General features: G+C 34.0%; 1 protein-coding gene across 1 annotated transcript; it reads left to right on the forward strand.

The window, feature by feature from the left end:
- Positions 1-599: 599 nt before the first annotated feature.
- CCDC138 (coiled-coil domain containing 138) lies at positions 600-22766 on the forward strand. The gene is made up of 11 exons (XM_021545578.3): positions 600-933; positions 1946-2104; positions 3267-3386; positions 4760-4837; positions 4913-5023; positions 6262-6426; positions 7165-7281; positions 8369-8561; positions 10839-11021; positions 21281-21419; positions 22505-22766. The coding sequence occupies exons 1-11, from the start codon at positions 739-741 to the stop codon at positions 22674-22676; spliced, it is 1632 nt and encodes a 543-aa protein (XP_021401253.2). The 5' UTR covers positions 600-738; the 3' UTR covers positions 22677-22766.
- Positions 22767-22970: the final 204 nt, after the last annotated feature.

The following is a 22970-nucleotide window of genomic DNA, read 5'->3' on the forward strand; positions in this document are numbered from 1 at the left end:
GAGCAAGATTATTTTTGTGGCTCAAGTGGTCTAGACACAGAAGAAAACAGCATTATTTGCTCTGAAACTGATGCAATTCAAAATACAGCTATATACACGGGAACAGGTAATGAAGACTTAATTTTTTACATTCTTACAACTCTCTGTGAAGTATAACATGTAACTTAAAAAACTCCTAGTAAATGTATTTCTGTTCAATTCAGAAATACACTAGTCACCTAAAATTTATTTTAATGTGGGAACTTCATCTCTCACTTGAGTACTTTCTTTACCATTACTTTATAAGGTTCAGATATACTTGAAGCAATACTAGCATTCTTTTCTCATGTGGCATCCAGTAGTTTCTTAAGTCTTGTCCTGTTTTCTTACATGTCACCCTAAGGTCTAATCAGCAACAAATCACTTGCCTGAAGCCCTTACAAAAATAATAGGAGATTTTGGTGACATGATTCAGTCTGTGCATAGATTCCATACAGATATCTCTGGGATTTCTATATTGCAGTGGAGGGTTTTACTTATAAAACTGTTGATTCTTGATCAGTTTGAATAAATAATGGAATAAGAACTTTGATCAAATCTTTGTAATTCTTTGGATTACTTTCACATTTTGATACTTGCTTTGTCTTGCTCTATACTTGTAACTCTGAATTCCTATAACATATTTTTTGCTGGTTTTATACAACTATCATATCAATATTTAGCTATGAGTGATTTCTTAATGTGAAATGCATTTTTTTCATGCTGACAGGCCTCACTCTACTATCTCATTTGTCTGCAAATACTCAAGAAAATACAGACCAAATTATCAACCATGGTTTGTTAAAGAAAATTGTGCATGGAACTAGTGCTCAGGCATGCAATAGGCAAGGTTTAATACCACCTCACATCAGTCAAATTTACAATGAATTATTTGTCATACATCAGAAGCTCCAGGTAAGAACTGGAATCACCTTCAAATTTTTGTTGGATGATGCTGTGAATATTCTCACTTCTGAGAAAGAAATTTGAAATTACTTATATAGTAAAACTTACTAATACATTAAGACTAATATTTTTTGCTATGACTTTATATTAATCACAGTTACTTATATACTAAATCTGTGTCTTCATCTGCCTCTTCCTCTAGATTAATTCAGTGATTCAGTAATGATGCTTTGACTTGAATTTTGGGTAGACCAGGTAGATGTATAGGTGGGCAGATTCAGCTTGAGGGGGTTGGAACACAGTGTTTCTACATCCAAGACTGTCTTGTAAGACATTGTATGTGTAGAAGGAAGCACTCAGAAGCATTGCTTCTCTTGAGAACATCTGAAACTGTTCTCCTGACTCTGGGCATTCCAAAGCGCTTGCCTCCATAGCCTCCTCCAAAATCTCTCTATTCATCCCACCAGTTCATCCCCAGCAGGTTTAGGCTACTAATAGAAGAGTCTTCTATATGGTTTTACTCTGTAATAGTTCTTAAACTTCTGCTGGATTCCCTGTCATAATTGTCTTTTGCAACACATGAGATAAAAATAATTTTGTATCTTTTTTCATCACTGGTTTTTCAGGGGTGCTTATCACTAGTTGAAGAAACAATACAATTAATCTGAAGTTCAACACAGACAGTCACATCAGATTCTGTTCTGTCTTACAGTTAATACCATTATCCAAATATTTTGGAAGCAAAAGCCAAAGTTTAATATTTTAGACCAACAATGTAGAGTTGAATTTTACATTTTGGGAGGCTGAACCATTCCAATGCACATGGAGGTCTTCTGGGCTAATGTGGGAGGAAACTGAACAGAGCTGTCCATCAGGATACTTTGTATTAGTAAGCTCTTGGGTAACTATAATTTCATATAGAGCTAAGCGTATCTCTGGGACAAAATTTTAAATTCAGCATAATTTGGGAAAACTTCACATGGGTTTTTAAAGTAGTTTAACATTTTTCTTCTTGATACAGAGAGAAAGTTCAGTGCAGCAGGAGTATGCTCGGCAGCTGCAGAAACGAGAGCATTGTCTAACAGAACAAGAAGCATTGTTTTTTCAACATGAAGCAGCTTTGGCTAAAATAAGAGGTCTTGAGGAAGAAGTTCACACAAAAATTGCAGCTATAAAAGAGGTGAAATGGTATATTTAATGATAGATATTGCTCTATATACTCTTTAACTCATTTGTGGTTATTTTAATCCATCACATGTTTGCTGGAAATTCTGCTATTTCTTTGAAGCCCATGAAATCCCCAAAGGAAAGATTTAAATAAAAAGTACTGAACAATATTGCTAGAGTTTTTGTATGACTTCTGTTTCAGAATGGTGCATTTACTTGTCTGATGTGTAGTACATTTTACTGATACAAGTTAGAGAAAGGAGGTAATTTTTTGTAAAATAGTGAAAGCTATGTGACCAATATTAGAGAAAAAAAATGTGGTCTATCCGTAACTGTGTGTAAGTTAATTGAGTGTCTTTGCATTAGCTGTAGTTGCAGTGGATTTCCTTGGGAATGCTTTAAGACACATTGAGATCTTATGACATAGCACCTGTTGCAGAGAGTACTAGAAAACAAAGACTCAAAAAATTCAGAGGAAGACCAACTTAACTTTGGGGGTGTGGAAAGAAAGAGTAGTGAAGAAGAGTGAATTCATGGAAGGTGAGAAATGAAAGCTGGAATATCTTCAGTAAAATAAAATCTTGCTATTTTACCAAATCTGAGGTACTTAAATCTAAGGTCCAGAGAAGATTAAATAGAAAACAAATTTCAGGGATAAGAGATGAATGGCAGTGGATATGCAGGTTGTAATAATTCATATGCTTGTGTTGTAAACCAGATCCCCAGTCTCTACAAGGCATATGATTAGTTTCTCACTCTGCACGATTCAGAGTAAGCAAAGCCAGAAACATGAGTTAAAACCCAAAACACAGTCACAACTATTTTTGTAAATATTTGGAAGAGTAAGCTGTAGGTAAAGGCTTTGTCATTGATTTTGGTTCACAAATGCACCCCATATCTGAATTGTTTGAGAAATATACTTATATTAGTTGGTATGGGTAGAATAGGCAGCAATAGGAGCTATAGGCTGTGCATGTTGCTCTCAGTTTCTGTATAGAACTTTCTTAATAGGCAGTATAGAGCTTGTTTTTCTCACTGCTGACTGAACATGCAAATTTGGACATTAAGAACTTCATATGAAAAAGTTTGTCTAACTCTTTTAACACTTAAGTGGAACTTACTGTTTCTAGAATAGTCTATTTTAAAACATGTTCTTAAATTTGATATTTCTGCAGCAACATGAGGCAGAAGTTAAGCAGCTGACAGAAGCCTTGAGAGAAATAACTAAAGAAAATAGGAGGCTGAAGTCATCATTTGACAACTTGAGGGATGTAAATGACTCTTTAAGAAAGCAGGTAAACTTTATTATTTCCTTTCATAAGTAATTCTACAAGTTACAGTCAACAATTTAAAATATTTGAGCAGCTTGTGTTGACAAAATTGCTGATTTTTTGTTTCTCTAAGACAAGAATTGTATGTATAATTGAAAGTATTTTTCTCACCTGTTTCTAGTACTTGAAATTTAGACTTTCTGACTTTTTACAATATAAAAAAGAAGTAGGATTTATTCCATTGACTCACTAGCAACAGCTAATTGTTAGGAAGGGAAAATCCTTTGAGAATGAATAGAGAGAAGGTATTTTGTGGCATAATGGAATCTACCCCGTGTAGATTTGTTGTGCCAAATTGCTATGATGATTCTATTAAGTAAGAAGTAGAATGTTTATTTCTAACTTCATGTTTGATCAGTATTTTCAGTTATTTTTGCAAATTTTATGAAGGAAGTATTTTCTCAATTTGTAAACTAGAATGGTGTGTTTCATAGTAATGCATAGAGTAGGAATTTGTCTCTCTTGACTGTTAACCCTGATCTAAAATGGTGATACACAAAATATCTAAATGATTTGAGCATTGTTTATTCATTGACCTAATTAATGTTCTGATAATCTGAATACAATAAAATCTACAGCAGAGCCTTATTCTTTCCCTTAAGAAAGTCAGACCTAACTCCTAGGATGCTGGTAGTTCTGATGCAATCCATCTGTCTCATTATTTCCTCTCACTATAAAATCTTTGTATTTCTGTGCAAATTGAGGACTTCTGTGATGATCATGCTGTTTATTGTTGTATGGATAAAGCATGGGGTTTTTTAAATTTAAATAGATGTGGCAGTTTACCTGATCTTTTCTCACCAAGCAGACTTTTTTTAGCATGGTCAGTAACTGCCTTCCCCATTAACAAGACTATGATAACATTCTTGAATCTGTGCATTTTTGTCACTTCTTCATGAAAAGTAATGAAATGTGAAGTGCCTGTATATCTAGAGTGTCATTGTAGTGCTTATTCTCCCCCTGCACTCTGAAAGGTTGGGCTGCAGGTTAACAGAGATACTGCTGCTGTCTTACTTATCCTGGAACAGATTGCCCACAGAGGTGATGAGAGTCTAACACCTTGGAACTCTTCAAAAGCTGTCTGGACACAACAGCAGTTCTTTCTGGCCCAGCTTGAGCTGGGAGTTGGACCAGATGTGCTCTCAAATCTCACCCAGTCTATGATTCTGTAATTTGTTGTGGGGAATGGATGATGATTTTGTTTCTATCCCTTTTCATGCTAATAAGAAAAAACTTAAATAATTTAGCTGCTGAACAACATGAAGTTTCTTCAGTGTGATAATTAAGACAAGATGTGAGTTTTGAATTTACAGTTTAATATTTTCTGCTTCTTTCAGTTAAGTGATGTAACTGAGTTGAACAAGAAGTTGGAAGGTCAAGCACGAAAAGCAAAAGCTCGTTTAGAAAATCTACAAGTAAGGTTTGTTCTTACATGTACCTACTTTTATAGGTAACCAGTGAAATATAATTCATTGTTATATTTTGTTTAGAGGAAGCATGAATTTTCAAAGGTACCGAAATCTAATGATTTGTATCAAGTGATGAAAGAAGGCAAATCTGTGAAACAGGAGAAAGTGATGGCAACATCAAGAACTACTATGGTAAGAATTATGGAGAAGTCTTGAATTTTTTCATTTGGAAGACATTAAGCAGTGTAACGTTCTCTGTGCATCTGCTAGAAATTACAAAATGTAGCTTCTAATTTTATTTTGTAAATTACACTAAAAATAGAAACAGATTTTATTGGGGGGGGAAAACCCACACTTAACAAAGAATTAAGTTTGTTGCTGAAAATATGTCTTGGATTTCATATTGCTTATGTATATGCATATGTGTATATTTTTATTTATATGGCAAGTTTTCCTCCTCATACCATGTTATCTTTCATCTGCCAATTACAATTATAACCTGCATCCACTGTCACAGAATTTGTGTCAGAACAAATCTTTGTAAGATTGGGTCTTTGTAAGAAAGACTGACAACAAATGGCTTAATTAAATGGCTATTAAAATAAGATAGAATAAGAGGAGGAATGTAGAGAGTGAGTAAAAATCCTGTGTCCTGTTAGATGATTGGAACATTGTGTTTGTGCAGCATCAAATGGAGCCCTGGTGGACTTTTCCCAGGGCAGGCTGAGCAGAGTCTGTCTGTTGAAAGATGCCCCTCCTTTTTGGCCACTCAACATATATATCATTTTCTTGGAAGAAAACAACTCTGTTCATGAAGGACGTTCATAGGAGAACTTGTTGCCCTTTAAGACAAGGCCAAGGCCAGACAGGATCAGCAGTACCAAGAGGGAGCTGCCTGAGTTTATCCTGCAGTCAAGCACAGGATTAACTGTGCAGCTGCTTGGTCTGTGCAGCACAGCACAGACTGCACCTGCTAAAGTTAGCTGTGGTGTGGATCTCTGACTCCTTGATGTACAGGGGTCTTGCACTCAGGACTGCCACCTTCCAACCTTTGATATGCATACAGATACTGTAAGTTACATTCCTATGCATTCCCAGAGATACTGTAAGTTACATTCCTATGCATTCTTATGCATTCTTATGCATGCTAATGCATTCTTACTATACAGGCTTCTCAGACCCTAGGTACAAGGCCCAGCAGAGCACACATGGCCTGTTCAAGATCATTGGGTGCTTGAATACATTTTCCACAAACTCACACTGTAGTAACTCACCTCTCAGATTTTATCAGGCATAAAATTCTCATCCTTTCTATTAGGCATAATATTTCATACTAATGTGCTGTCATGTATTTCAGTCTGTTACTGTTTTAGCTTAGAAAAAGCATTAAATTGAAAGCTGAAATATCTGAAGATGTGAATATATTACAGCTACCATTGAATTCACAAGTCTATGAGCTCTTAACTTATCTGATGGATTGGATCTCTGACCAGCATCTTAGCAAAATAAAAACTCAAGAAGAAAGAGAGGACAGTCATAAACCTAGGGTTACCCAGAGCTCAAAGAACCCCTGTACTCAGGAAAAGTGTATGAAGGTAAAGGGATTTGGGTTATTTGCTTGTGTTAATATTTTCAGATTTTGCTCTGCTTTAAATCATTCTGAGTGTATAAGAGGTCAGCATGTAATTAAAACAAAATAATTCTTAGTAAGTCAATATTCATTCCATCAGTGAGTTATAATAGATAATTTGTCATTTGTAAAGCATACAGATAATTTTTAATAAAAAGTGTGGTGTCCTGTCTCAACCTAAGAACTTCAGCATTTTTTTCAAGTAACTTCTATGAGGTGATAGCTTCTCTTCATTGTTATGCATGATACATTGTTTTAATGACATCAAAGGTCAAATTTACAATATTTTTATGCCTATTTAGATACTAAAATTTAAATTCATCACCAGCAAAAGGTGATACTATGCTGAATTTCAACCTCTATTGTTTTTTCATGTGATACCAAGATTTAGAAATTGGTGACATGTTCAGAAAATTCACTTTGTTGTATTTATTCATTATATAAAAAAACTGTAGGCACTGTGATTTGATTTACTGAGACTGAGCTCACATGTATCTCCAGTCCCACATGTAAAGCTATGTAAAATTAAAAACCTGTGTATGCATGTAATTCTGTTAGCTGTACTGGATCTGCCCAGAGAATATTTGCATATGTAATCTGATAAACTCCAAGTTAGGAAATTTGTTTGTTTGTTTTTCACTTACATGTAGCTTATAGAATACTTAATATCCTGCATGTAATTTTGTTTTTGTATATTTTTCAGCTTTTGCCTATAGCCGCTGAGCAACTCCAGTGGATGCCCTATGTGAATCCTAAACTGCATGTGCCTGTGATTAAATTTATTTACTGGTCTATAAGACAGTTAGACACTGATATACAGGTAAAACAAGTGGTCCTCATGCAGTATGTTTAGAAAAAAATCACAGAAGATATTAATGGATTTTGCATATTAAATACATATGAAAAATGGATGTTTTCAGGTAGCATATAGAAAAGAAACTGCTGTCTTTGTAAAACAAATTCATAGTGTTGATCATAGACAGGTGGCAATGAAAAACAAATTCTTTTTCAAGTTAAATTTAAATTTTGCACTGTGTACATAGGGAAATGTAGTTTCCCTACGTATGTAATCTCTCTTGTGATGTCTAAGCACACCTGAAACTATATTTTTGCCTATGTATTAACAAACCTTGCACTAGAGAAGACAGTTATTTTATTGTGTGTTTTATGAATGAGATTTGTTGTAAGTAATGGAAGTGAGTAGCAAAGCAGTGAAAAAGTTTTGGTTTTTCTGTCCTCTGCTTGGTGTCTAACCACAAGACAAATTCCTTGCTCTTTTTGACCAGACTGCCATAAGAAAATATTCAGCAATATAATAAAGAAAAAGACAGTCATATTGTAAAGACCCAGCATAGCGCTGTCAATGTTCATTTGCTAAATCAAATACCTAAAACTTTGTAAATATCCTGATTTTAAATTCAGTACAATAGTAAGATGTTTGGTTTAGTTCTAATAAGTAACTATATTTTAAACAAGAATATTGTGAAGTTTGATTCTGTAGAAATATTTATCAATAGAGTTTATGATGAAAATGTAGTAGATGTTACTTCTGCAGTGTTCTTAAGCTTCATATTTAGACCTTGGTTCTGTAAATGCTTTTAAAGGATATGACTTCAGGCAAGCTTACAAAATTAAGTTAACTTAAACAGTTTTTTCTGGAACCAGAGGCAACTTAAATAACGTCAGAGTATCTAGAACCTTCGCTAATTAATCTCTTGCTGAAGTGTGTGTTGATAAGGCACCATGTTAATATTGTTCAACATCTTTTGAAACAAAGCATTATCTCCTATACTGATTATATTTCTATACATGGTCAAAACATTTGTAATTTAATATTTAATTGCATGGAGAACATATGTATGTCAAGTTAAAATGTTTGCACTAACTATATGCACTGTTTGAAGCAGCACACAACAATGAGATCAACCATGAGGAGACTTGGCGAAGATATTTTCAAAGGCATAGTGAGTAAGGGAAACCCACACAGTTCTTCTGAACAGCCTACAGAAAGTAAATCAAAGTCAGCAGCTTTCTTTAAGAGTTTCTGTATGCCTCTGAGGTTTCTGTCAACTTTGATTGTTCTTAAAACAGTGAAACAAGGTAAGTCGAAATTTTTTTTTTTACATTAATTTATCTATTTCAGTTGTGCCTGGACAAAAAGCATTTTAATAATACTGTAGAGTTCATTATGTTTTATTAGTGAAAAGTGATTTTACTTGGGTATTGTGAAGGAAAATATACAAGTATGAATCTTGCTATTACTAATTTTATCTTAGAATTTATGTGTTTTTCTTAATGTGATGACTTGTCAGAAAAGTCAGCATTTCTGAAGAGCGGGGAGAAGATAAAGGTTTAAAAGTAGACACTGTGAGACTACACAAATCAGATTGTGTCTGGACAGTGTAAGGAAAGATGTGGAAAATGCAACTCAAAGAATAAGATAATTCTTCTCTTCTGATTTGTTAACTGCTACCTTCTGTTATGAAATCTTAGCATTCTTCAGGAGAAACAAGGGACAAGGTGTTGCAGATCCTTTTTTATGGAACTCAGGCAGAAATGTAACTCTATAATATTAAGAGCAGGTGTAAGATGTGATTGCTGCTTACCTGCAGCAACTTAGCAGTACTGTGTGTCTGCATAACTAGGATTTTCTGCAAGAATAAATTTTACAAGCATAGCATTAGAGCAAACATCTCTATAACTCTTTTCCAGCCCTTTGTGGTACTAAGCACTTATTTCTCCCTCTTCAAAGACATTCTAAAAAGCACTGGATCATTTTGATAGCAAGTAATTTTTTAGTGGGCTTACAACTGAGCAATCTAACCTAACCTCAGAAATGGTTCTACTTTCAACAGGAAGCAGATGCCAACCTAAAATTATTTCATGTTTCTATTTTTGCTACCATTTTGCCTCCAAATAGTTTGTATTTTAAAATATCTTTACAAGTAACATGTTTCTTTTGTCAATAACACGAAGAGATTGATACAGGTTACAGAAATGTTAATTTTCAAGGTACACCTGAAATACTGTGCAAAAATGTCAAAATCAGATACCTGCTTTGGAATATGATTTTTTTAGTCTCTTCCATGGAATATGTTTAATTTTGGGGCATTTCATAGACAGCAGAAATCCACGTCACAAAATTGCTACTATCTGTGGCACCTGGATTGACGCAAAACAGGAATGCCAAATATTTTAAATGCTTAAATAGTGAATAGAGTTTTTATTCATGGAAGTTGTGCTTCTGGATTTGATGTTTAAGCATATTAGTATGTTTTTATGCTTAATGACTTGTGTACTACTTACATTGTGAGTATTTATAGTAAACATGGGAATAAAATATGGTGGAAGACCATCCTGACATCATTCATGAACTACCACAGTGTTCCAGCTTTTGGAGGGAACTATTTCAGTCAACATATTTTGGTGAAGTATGATAATTAGTCTCAAATTGAGACTCACTTTCTAGGAATGTCTGATAAAAACAATGCAAGAAGAATTGAAATAATGAACTAGTCATTGCAGAGACTGATTTTCCCTAAGCAGATGAACACTCCTGATTAGAATGAATTCATTTAGCTTTTCATGGTTGCTTTGTGCTGCTGGCTGCTGTAGCACAGAAAATATGATCTGTTGTTAAACATATGTCAGAAATCACCGTGTGTGAATTTTGATCACTCTGACCACATGGCAGTAATGATCTGGTGATAAAATAGCAAATTTGGTTTGAACATATGTCCTCATTTCTTCAAAATGTCAGTATCCAGCAGATGGCACCCTAGTTAAACTTATGCAGTAGGATGAATGTTTCATTCTACTTCATTTTTTGTGCTCCAGATGATCAATACAATTCCAAGATACTGAGGAAGATTTGACAGCAGAAGTTAAGAAAATAGATTGGTTCACTTAATCTACATCCTTTGTATAATTTCTCAGAATGGATGAGAATATAAAATGTTTATATTGAAACTACAGTTTTTTATAGAAGGAATGGGACTAGTTGCTCTCATGAAAATAATTGCTCTCACTCAGAAAAATCAGCCACTGATCCCTTAATAGAGATTTCCCAGATGTTGAAACCAGCATTTTCTCAAACTATGTGAGTTTGTATTTTCTTTCCTCTTTAACAACATATTTGCAGGACTTTACATTTGTAAGTATATTTTTCTTAAACAAATGATTTGTAGATAATTTTTTCTCCACTCACAATGGATTGTTAAGGAATAAAAATCGGCAGACGGTGTCTTTATATAAAAAGTAAATTTAATATTTTCAGCTAGTTAACTTTTAAGTGTGTATCTGCCATGATAGTTGTTCACATGGCTTAATGAAACAATGACTATAGAAGTTTTATTGCCTGTATTCTGATATTTTCAGTGGATTACCTGGCTCAGGCATTTGAGTCCCTTCGTGTAGACTTGAAGACAGATGAAGGGAAGGCCTTATTTTTGGAATACCAATGTGTGCCTGTCATATTAAGTCACCTAAAAATATCCAGTACAAGTCTGCTTTCCAGTGCTCTTGATGGATTACTTCAGATGACCATGGAATCTGGTAAATGTGGGTAATTACAAAAAAAAATCATTATGAAAACAGGCGAGGAAAGCATAAAAACAATGCAAAAGCAGTATAAAAATACAGTGTAAAAGCTGTGTAAATAGTCTAATATACTATTAGCAATTCTTTGTATCATGTACATTTAGTAAAGACATAAAATGTATTTCTGAATTGTCTGTCTTTTTCTGAGTCATCTTGTATTTTCTTCTCCCTCTCAGCCACTGTTTTGTATTTCATCCTGGTTACTTTCTTCTTTCTTGCTGTGAAATTTTGTAGCTATTTTTTGTTTGGCTTTTCAGTTTATTCCACTGTATTACCTTGCTGATATTTTTCTTTGAAGTCAGGCTGTGCCAGGGAACCCAAATCATGAAAACCTGCCAGAAGGTGGAGATAAAATATAAGTTCTATTTTCATTTTCTAGTTTGAATGACCAGCTCATCCCCAATAATTTTTGAGTTTCTGGGGTGTGAGAATGGTATTTCTAGATGAGATGGTTATGTTTTGCTGAATTTTACTATGCCAAGATTATAATGTTTTGCTTAATTTTACTGTGCTTTGGCCCTAGAAAAGAATTAGTAATCTTATTTGCCACAGCATTTTTCCAGGTGATACGGGTACAATGTTTGTGATATACAGAATATGTATATGTGTGTGGTACAAATATATATATGCCAATCTTGTTTGTCTCACCTCTTTTTGAGAAATCTTAAGGCCTAAGGAGGAGGTAAAATGTTCTACTCATCATTGTTCTTGTCATATACAAACTCATTCATAGTTGGACCAAAGGCTGACTTCTAAATGTCAGGGGTGAAAAAAAGTTGAGGTTAGTATGCTTCTCAGGGCATAAGAGTGAGAGGAACTGCTAAAGATGTTATGCAGTATTTCAGACAGTTTACTTTGTGTCTAAAGAACTTCAGTTTCAGTTTACTTTAATGCTCTCATAGTATTGGGTTTTTTTTCCATATTCCAGTACTTCTTTGGATTCTGTTAATTACTTTTATTGTTAGTAGATTTGAGGAACAAAGTTTTGCAACTGTGTGGGTCCTTACCTAACCACTTGCATTTTGTTAGCAAATGCTTATTTTAACTTGTGCTAGAAACTTAATAAGTAACTGAAATGAAATTGTAGGTAATTTTAATTATAAACTATATAATTCTAAATAATTTATGTTATATTTCATGTTGTTTATATGCTGGATAAATTTTTTTTCAGATGAGCTCAGTGGCCTAAGTTGCAGTCTAGTTGGTTTAGTCATCTCTCTTCAGGGGAAGTAATAGGTTGCTTCTAGATTCCACAGTTGTGACAGTTAATAGCTTGTTGTGAACCTGACAGTAGAAAATCAACTCCACAAAGATAATTTATCTCTTTTCTCTTGTTACATTCTGCTAATATTTTTGTTTAAAAGTGTGCATAATGATGTATAAATTGGTATAGCTATGTTTTTACTGTAGCTATCTCATTGGTTCCTGTCTTGTTCCATGATCAGATAGGGGAATTGTCAGTTCAGTTATATCCATTTCAATTTCCTTTTCCTCTCCATACCCATTACCAGTATTTCAAACCATGTTTGTTTTCTGGAGGATGCCCACCTTTCCCTTACTACAAAGATTGACTGATAAATGTAGAGTCAAGGGAGCAAGTCCTACAGTGTTATTTTACTCATGGTGCTCTTTTCCTTGAATCTGAGGCTTCAGATGACTGCCATAACATTCAACTTGATCCTTCTTTTGGCCTTTTAATCTAAGGAGTGATCTATAAAGGCATCGTCCTTGCTTTTCATTATGGAAAAGGGTAAGACATCTCTTCCTGCTAATTTAATAGGGAAAAAAATTCAGTACCACAGCTTTTGAAGGTTCCTTTCTTCAGTTAAGGAAAGCAGGCTGCCAGGCCATGGTGTTCAGTTTTTAGTCCCATCTCTAAGCTATGGTCCTTGTGAAGACAGATCTAAAACCAAAATCTTCCCTGACAGAATTGTCATAGCAAGTAGGCTTAGTATCTTGTTAAATGCTGAATGGCTTGTGATAGATTTCTACAAATGCAGCATGCTCTGCCTGCCTTAGAAAGTTTGAGAGCAAAACCTATTAACTGCTATGTGCCAATGTTTCAGTTTAGTCAAACGGCACATAATGTATTTATTGCTTAACAAAGCTCTTACCATTTCCCATTAAAATTACTATTAAAATTCATGTTTGATAATTAAAGTAATTGTTGCTTCTAATCATGCAGATTGTTATAGTATGAAACAGTGGCTTCCAGGGCATCTTCATGCCCCAAAGCTCCCTCCCTATGACTACAAATTTTTTTTCTCATCAAATCTTTTTTCTAGGACAGTAGTTGCAGCTTACTGTTTGAGAGAATTCCTGGATACCAGACTAGAAACATTTTCTGGAAACAATCTAATAATAAGTAGCATGATCTCATCAAGAAAATTTGTTCTGTGGGTGTTGAAGAACATCACATAATTGGTATTAAATCACCTTGTAGCTGAATACTTGTTACATGCAATCTTGTTCAATAATGTTCTTCCTGTATTCTCACATAACTTATTGTGGTTTTTTTTTAACTTGTAAATCAGTTAAAAGGATTTCAAATAATGTAGTAAGTTTGTATTCACCTATCAAAAATACCCTTCTTAACTGCAGTCTGGTTCATGCCTGATTTGAAATCTGTTGGCAGAGAGCTCCCTGCCTCACTTTCACATTTTGCACTTTTATACAAAGACATCATATGCCTTTAATTCCTTCTGCAGTGATATCTGACTGCTGTCAGGTGGATTAGTAGGTTCCCCTTTCTCAACCTTAAGTTCATTCAATGAAACCAAAACTTACCTGCTCACTGGACATTACAAATCTCTGGCATTTGCTTTAAATAAAACTTAAGTATAGTTTATCTTCTAGCTTATTTCTGTTTTGCAGAGAGTATATTTTATATTAATGTGTACTTATTCACAAATCAAAATGAGAGCACATTAAAAAAAAATCTCAAAATGATGCTCTCAAGTTTACTGTAAGTTATGGCACATTCTGGTAGGGCTTAAGTGTGATTTCTTAACCATTTTGACATAACTGAAGAATTTTAATAACTGCAAAAGCGAGCTGTATTTATTTACATATTCACTGAACCTTACTTTTAATTTTAATTTTTTTGGAAGAAAATATTATTGTCATGAATAACCAAGTCTGTGTCCAGATATAGTCTTGTAGGGAAGTTAATGAAGCCAGTGAAGATAAAAGGATTTTCTCCATAGTAAGAAGCTGTGCTTATTTACATGTAAACTGAAGTCTTATGTTGACTATCTATAGGACACTTCTCTTTTCCTTTTTGCTGGAATGCTTTCATAACGGATCTTAGGAATTCTACAATGTGCACTGTTCTGTGGTTACTTCTAAAAAGTTAGGTCAATGGTCAGAATTTGCCAAGAAAACTCAAACATGCCCCTTTATGTTTCCTCTTGAATCTTAGCATTTGGAGACTTTACAGAGTACAAACAGTGAAGGCTTGTAAAAAATTCCCATATGCTTAAACAGATTAAAATTCAACATTTTCCAGCATATTATCTTTACTGGTAACTTTTCAGGATTGCATCTTTTCAAGTTTCTTCTGCAGTACTGAAAGGATAAAAATGTCAAGTTTGTGAATATTATATTAAGGTAGATTTCCCCTCACCTGTGTGAAGAGCAGATGTGAAATTGTCCTGAGGACTTGTGTTTTGAAGCTATAGTGATAGAAATGACTTACAGCTTACGTGGTGTGAACATTGAAATACAAACCATTTAAAAATAAATCCTTTCTCTATTATCCTATCTTACCTTTGTAATTTTTATTCATTCTTCTGAAAACAGTGGATAATTGTGTTGGATTAATAGATGTTTTAGTTTAATATTTTAACCACAGATAAGGATCTCTAACTTTGTTAAATGCAGATTAGATAATGCTAGGACTCACATATATGTGCTGAAAGCAAGTGAGTACACCAAAAGTTTGCACATATTTTTGTTAATTAAATTAAAATTTAGTTCGAATACTTTGATTCTGATGAAATTAATTTAGTATGAAGTACCCCTCTCTAATAACAAATAATATCTGTGTATTATTTTGTCCTCCTTCTAGTAACAGTCATGTAATGCTTAGCCATTCTGAATTTTGGACCCCGGTCTCACCCATTCCAAAGGAATAAATAGAAGGAACCATTAAATATAAAGTTATGTAGAGCCAAGTAGCCATTCCAGAAGTAAAGTTTCACCGTTCATTTTGGGTAATAGTGTGGCTCTTAAGCAGTATATCATTTTGAAGGTAGATATGAATGCTAACTTTTAAAACTTATTTTATATTAAAAAGAGCTGTTTATATCAGTATTTGGATATACACTTCCCCTTTCCAGTCAATTTAAGTTATGAAATCTTTAGAACGTTGAAGTTTATTCAAGTAAGATCTTGTTTGCTCTTATTTACTAAACTTGCATATTTTTAATAAAAAGTTTACAGATTTATAGTTTTCCATAAAATTATTTAAGTAGAAAAAATATTTTTATACATATCTTGTTTTGTATTTGACTATTAGAACTACTGTACTTTTTAGCCAGCTTTTTTTTTTTGAGCAATGCCATAGTTAATATAATTCCATAAAGAAAAGCTTTCCTTGAAAATAAAAATTGTGTAGTTTGAGTAACATCTGTGCATTGTCAGAGCTCAGACTTTATATACTTGCTCACTTGCAATCTAACGTTACAGAACTACAGGTGATGCCAAGTGATGGTTTTTCAATGTTAAGGTTTACTTGGAGTTTGTTTTTGGAACAAAGCTCCTTCAGATGTATACTGAGAGAGTTGTGATTCCTTCTGTGATTCTGGTCTTTCATTGAGCCTTTTCTCATTTCTTTAACAAAGTAACCCATAGTAGTGTACAACTTCAATTTAAAATGCTACCTAGATTCTTTGTAAGATGTTTTTTTCTCTCTGTCAGGCCTCATCAGAACCAGTCTTTAATGGTAAGACCATGTTGATTGCTCATATACAAACTGAACTCAATCAGCACAGCAAAAGCTTTCATCCTCTGGTGATCAGATCTATCCTTTGATCCACTGATAATCTGTGATTTGCCAGGAGAAATGTATGTTGATTTTTAGTATATCAACTTTATGCTTCTGCAATTCTAGCAAGTAAGAGAATTCTGATTCTGTATTTTATACCTGCTGCATTCTAAGTAGGCAGTTCCAGCATGGAATTTCATTGGACTATTCCTACCTTTATGCCATAGTCACTAATTAGTTCACCAGATAAGAAAAAAAAGTGTTTAAACCTGAGGTTAATTTTTAGTGAATTCCTTACACAATACACCTTCCAGCCATTCTACTAAGCTCCATTTTCTGCAATGTAAATATCACGTGTTCCTTTCTCAAATAATATTAACATATAGATTAGTTATAACTGCTGTAGCATTTATTTACCAAACAAAAATACCTGGCTATTCTGCATCAACAACTGTAGTTCTAATACAAGTACTTATAGATAAACCTATAGTACGTTTTATTTTCTTTTTTATTTCTCAGCTTTAGCTCCTGAAAATAATTTTAGATTTTTACTGAAGGGCACATAGGGCACATTTTTCCATTTTTTGGTCCAAATCTAACAAATACATTGCATTGACTGTTCTCTCTTTGCTAAGTGCTGCTTCCTGACTTGTTTTTTACCAGTCTGGGGCTTTTTTACTTTTTTTTTTTTACCTACTAAACAATGCACTCTTCCAAACATAGAGCGGCCAGTTTTTTCAGAAGAATGCTGTGAGAAACAGTGTCAAAGATTTTGCTGAAGTCCAGGTAAACAATATCCACAGTCTTTTCCTCACCCACCAAGCAGGTCACTTGGCTGTAGATGGAGATGAGGTTGGTCGAGCAGGACCTGCCTTTTATAAGCCCATGTTTGTGCTGGTTGGGCTCGATCTCTGCACGTGCCATGTGGGGACACTCAGGATGACCTGCTCCATGGCCTTCCCTGGCACAAGGTTGGGCTGACAAGCCTCTAGTTCCCTGGATGGTCCTTCTGGCCCTTCTTGTAGATGAGTGTCACATTTGCCAGGCTCCAGGTACCTGGGCCTTTCCCTATTAATCAGAATTGCTGGCAAATGATGGAATGTGGCTTGGTGAGCATTTCCCACTGGCTTCCACAATACCCTTTGGTGGATCCCATCTGGTCCCATAGGCTTGTCTGTGTGTCTAAGTGGTGTGTCAGGTCACTGACCATTTCCCCTTGGATTTTGGGAGCTTCCTTCTGCTTCTTGTCCCTGTCTTCCAGCTGTTATTAAAGACTGAGGCAGTGAAGGCAGTAGGTGTTTTCCTCATCCTTTGTCACTGTGTTTCCACCTCACAGCCAGTAAGGGGTGATGATGCACTTGCTGGGGACACTGCTGCATCATTCACTTTCACTGCTGAACTGCCTTCTCCTTTCTCCCAACAGATCCTATCTCAATTAGAAAATGAGATAAATCTGTAATCGTTAATTTGTTACAATATGAACTTAAAGTTGTCATTTTATTCCCTGAAGTGACGTAGCTTTAGGTATGAAACAGAATTTTCTGGGTAACTGTAGCTGGTGAGATTTTATGCTGTGTAACTGATTACTTTGAGGGTAAATTTCATATGAATCCTGTCAACAATGATAAATTGCTTATTGTTCGTTGCAGTCTACCAATCAAGCTAAGTTAATGCAACTACAGCATACTCCAATGTTTTGAGGATACCACTGGAGGCTTTTGCAGATTATTTTAAATTGTGACAAATTCTGTCAGGATAAATTCCAATTATATTTTTCTAAATTACTTAAATAAAAGCAAAATCTATGCAGAATCTAAGCCACCAAAATATTTAAAAAGGTGAAGCTTATTATTTTTAGTTAATCAGCTAGAGATGCATTTAAATTATGTATTTGTTTTGTTCATTTTCTGATTACTTAGAATAGAATCTTCAAAAGCTTATCTGAATTAAATATATAAACAGCATACAGAAAGTCCATTTAACTGTGCTTTTTCCATTTGGGTTTCATGTGATTAACTTTGCAAATATTTAGGCATTATTAACACATTAGCTGTTCTGCTTTATAGGAAAAATCTTCTGTCTTAAAAGTAGTGTTGGTTTTTATGTTAATTTGTAAACTTCAAAGTCAGAACATTCTTACAGCATATATGTGTGTGTGTGTATTGGTTTTTTAATGTAATATGTTTAAAGAACCAGTTAGAGCTGGACAGCAAAGAAATATTCAGGTCAGCTAAATATAGTATTTGTTTACCCTGCAGAAAAGGAATTAAAAGTACTTTATAGCTATTTAAGGCTATTTATAGGAATAAATTGTAGGATTACCCTGTTCATCCAAGCAGTCTTTGTTGCCTTCAGATCTCTCATGAATCAGAGGTCAGATGAGTCAGAAGTCATGCTAAATGAGTTTTTAAAAGCCATTTGTTTTCTTAACAGGCAATAGAAAGAACAAAAGCCATTCTTTTCAGTTTACATCTTGAATGTCAATGTTCTCACACGTTTATTTATTCTTTTCTTCTCTTTCTGATAAACATCTTTGGTAAGTAAGAGATACTGTTTCAAGTTTTTGTTGTTAAAGCACATTTCTTCGGTGGTGCAGTGCAGGTTGATAGGACCGACCTATCTGTTTCTTGGGAATGGGCACTCATTTGCAGGAACTCTAGCAAATTTTAGAAGAATTTCTATAAATTTGTATCTCTATAGAATTACTATAAAATTATAGACTGCATAATTTGCAGTAGTAAATTTTCATTGCTTTAGAGAAGGTTATCTCTTCCTGCTATTGTACAGAAATTTTACTTCAAACACTCTTCAGTGATAGAAATACTTGATCACAAAACACTCTTAAGAATGTGATTGTGTTCATTGGGTTTTGCTTATTTGCTGTTTTTGTTCATAGTTTTGTCACCACATCTCATAGATTTTAACAAGCTAGGCTCACTAGGGCATTACAGCATCATACCAGAAGTGAAATTTTATTAACTGTTTTTCCAGGTTTAAGACTCTTCTGTATGTACTTAATAACCCCAGAGTTCTGTGACAGAGAGCAGTGGCTCAGTAAAGAGCACTGAGTCTTGAGTGTATGTCAGTCACGTATCACTAAATGTAGCACATGTGGCAAGCTCATCTAAGGATTTTCTGTTTGCTGTAATTGACAGATAGCCCTGAGGTTTTTTTATATGACAATTTCTGAAAAAATAATGCCTTCTGCAGAGAAAGTACAGAAATACTAAAAAAAAAAAAACTAACAATGGTATGCTTTGAAGACCGTAAGCTAAAATAAAATGAGAAATAGTATCTTTACTTATCTTTTTCTCACTGATTTCTGCTTTCCTTTCTACTTTACTTTCATTCTAGTTTTATATTACAATTTAGAGACAGCAAATAGTCTCTAAATAGAATAGAGACTAAATAGAAGTAGTACTAAATCAGAGAGGACAATATGCATAAAACCATAGGTGTATTGAACATGGTAGAAAGAATGCAAGAAACACGGAAGTAGATGTAAACAGAAAAGCAGATTAATTTATAGTGATTTATTGCCTTGAGAATGCATATCTGTTTGAATAATTGTTGTTTTGCATTGCTTTGCGTAAAGAACAGGATACTACAGCTATGCAAACCACAAAACATCTGCCTGCCTATTCCAAACTTTATAGAATGTCAGTTGTTGCTTTTTATTGCTGCAAGGTTGGCCTCTTGCTACCAAACTCTATTATTATACTGCATCTGTATGATTTCCATCCACACATTCCATTATGTATGTTGTGGATCCCAGCTACTGAATGTAGCATTTTAAATCAAAGGTGCAAAATCACCTCAGCTGAAAAGAGGAAAGATTACATATAGCTGTAGTTTCTCTGATCCGTGATAAAGGCATTTGCTGTTTCTCAGTCTCTTCATTTGAGGGTCTAAACCAGCCAAGGCCCACAAGTCTCATGAGTTCCCTTGTATCAGGGAGGTGGCACTTGGTCATTTGTTGCAATAGGAATAACCGGGTCCTTACTGAATATTCAGCATAAATGCACATCTCAGAAAATTAGTTATCTAGGCTCTTGGAGTGACTTTAAATGCCAAGATGATTTATTTTTTAAGCCCTATTTCAAACAGTTTTCCATAGCATTTCTTCGGATTTTTTATCCATAAACCTTCTGCAATAAATTAAAACCTTGAATTCACTCCAAGGCTACTTGTTGCATTTAATAAATTGTATGTCCTTGAATGAGGAGAGGGAAAATTTTGACCAAAATGTACATCCAGCCTTTTTGGTACTGATAAAAATATCTTGATATCCTTTTTATAAATTAAAGTATTCAGGATATTAATATTTCGTAATGTCTTGTTTGTTGGTTTATGCTGTAATTTGCATATTGCAGTGTCTTATTAAATGGAACACATTAAATATTTTAACATTTTGCAATTAAAATATTTTCATCATATCTGTATTCTCACAATGCAAATGCCCTCTGGTATATGAAAGTCTGTTAATTTTAAGGAAAAACAAATTGTTCCTTCATTCCTTTATGTTTTTGCTATAAATTAATCTGTAATATGAGAACCAAGAATGAGATAACCAGGAAACAAATTTAACCTTATTTTGAAGTTACTAGTTTTTGGGAACAGGGTAAAAGGAAATGCTTTTCAGTGTGACTTAAAAACTCATCCACTATTTTAAGGGAGGGGTTTTTGTATTTAATTGTTGTACAGATCTTACTTTTACCTTTAATTACTGTGTTTACTCTCTTGAAATTGAATATAGGGACAGTATGCTGATAATGGAAGACTCTCAGATCTCACAAAGTCTCTTATATGTACTATCCCTGCCCATGTGATCTGCAGCAGCTTAAAATATTTCTTTCTGAGTTTTTTTGCTCAGCTTAATGTTCCCCTCCCATGGTCTAAAGGAAAGAACCATGATAAATGAGCATTGCATAAACATTTTCAATGTAAGAGTTTTTATTTGAGTTTAAAATTATTCTGTTTCCTATTTTCCTTTGTTCTCAAGAGAATCGATACTTTCAATTCAAGGATCAGTAGTGTCTGAACTCTTAGGAACCTGCATTTTTTCAATTTCTAGTTCTACTTGAGTTTTGCCTCAACAGAAATTGAAATATTTGGTTGTTGTAATTATTGCACAACATGAAGCATTTAAGGCCTTCTAAAGGTATCTATAGCAGTTACACTTTTCTCTGCACTGAACTCTGTGATACAGTTTTTAAATTATTTTCTTTTCCAGGTTCCTTACAGCCTTTCCTGGAAGCCTGCAGTAATGAATCCTTCTTCCGGACTTGCTCTGTATTGCTTCGAAGTTCTAAGCTAGATGTTGCAGTTTTGGAAAAGCTCTGTGTTATACTGCAAAAACTCTCCAGAATAAAGTAATCCTTTATTACCATTATTCTGTTAGCTATTATTAGGTCAATTAACTTGGTGACCTTTATCTTTTTCTTTTCCAAAAACTCATCTGTGTTCTTCTGTTTATTCCCTCCACCATACAGAATGCTGGACTTTTAATTGTAGCAGTTAAATTTAAACTGTTTCTATTATAGAGGTTTTAGACAAGCCTCTCAATTAGTGCATAAGTCTAGTTCAATTTGCAGAATACAAACTAGAAAAAAGCCTCACAGTGTAGACTTAAAGAGGAATTATTCCTTATGTCTGCAGGTGACAAAAATGCTTAAAATTCTTAGAAGAGAATCCTAGACTTCCAGTTTTGCTTAGATACTTAGTAGTAAGCTCCTTTGAACATTTAGTCTTATCTTTGACTTGCATTCAAGCTTCATCAGTTTTCATTTCCTTCAAAAAATTTAAGATTTGGAGCCAGTTAAGCCCTTTTGGGAATGTTCAACTTTTTAAACTGTGTTCCCATTGCTTACTGCTTTTTGCCTTATTGTAACAAAGGTCAGCATATCAATAGTAATGTGCTGCTGATCTTCACTGTCACATTGCTCAGTGGGGTTGTTTCATTTATGTAATGGGATATCTAAACTGAGTAATTTTTACATTGGACTTAAAGTTGTTGACAAAACTGAGGTTTTCATTTCTCATAAGGAGTAAAATTGAATTCTTGGAAAGACAGTTTTCCTATAAAATAATCTAATATAAATTATAACTGGCATTTACTAGTCAAAGTAAAATTGGCTCATAAATCCTATTTTTTTTATTTGTCTCTGAAATATTTTTTCACATGAGTGAAAAGCCCTGTTACAGTCTTTCCTTGAGCTTTCATTATACTATGTGTACATATCACTTACTCAAGAAAACTGATATTTGTTCATTTTTGCCAAATTTTTCTCACCATATATTGATAACTTTATGCTTAGAAACATACATAGAAGAATTACATAAAATACTTAATGCACATTTTACTTCATTAAAAATATTGTTTCTGTAGCATCTTCAGTGTTTATATAAAACGTCTCAATTTTAAATTGACAATTATTTTATTCAAAATCTTTTGCAGAAGCAATAAGAAGCTGTTTGAATTGTTTGGTCTTCATCAAATGTTCCAAGAACTGCGTAGAACTATAGATCCAGGTCACACCTTCCTCTGTATAAACCTCAATTCAATTCTGCTGAATTTGGAATTTTTGAGGAGTAACTCTCTTGACTCCAGTCTAAGCACAAGTAACTAGCACAAGCTTTCAATCTACTTATTGTTCTGTATGATTTATACCAGCTGCCTATGTTACTTGAAATTTGGAGGTGTTTTTTTTTTTTTTTACTGATTTGTATAAATACATTAAGCAGCACATCAGTACTGTGTAATTTGTTGTGTATCGCGTGGATTCTCAATTATATTTCACTCATTCATAAAAAGAAAAACTAAAACCTTCATAATATGCTAGATGGCTTTCTTCAGTATTTTCTAAAGTGAAATAATGCTGCTGTTGTGAGTGACTCGTGCAGTGTAAGCAATTGAATCCATA

This window comes from Lonchura striata, chromosome 2 (assembly GCF_046129695.1).
Source record: "Lonchura striata isolate bLonStr1 chromosome 2, bLonStr1.mat, whole genome shotgun sequence".
NCBI classification, from domain to species: Eukaryota; Metazoa; Chordata; class Aves; order Passeriformes; family Estrildidae; genus Lonchura; species Lonchura striata.

Excerpts from the sequence above, each read along its gene's own strand:
- CCDC138 (XM_021545578.3), top strand. The coding sequence starts at position 739 with ATGCTGACAGGCCTCACTCTACTATCTCATTTGTCTGCAAATACTCAA. Across the intron at positions 934-1,945 it reads TCATACATCAGAAGCTCCAG|AGAGAAAGTTCAGTGCAGCA; the intron begins GTAAGAACTGGA and ends TTCTTGATACAG. Across the intron at positions 7,282-8,368 it reads AGTTAGACACTGATATACAG|CACACAACAATGAGATCAAC; the intron begins GTAAAACAAGTG and ends TGTTTGAAGCAG.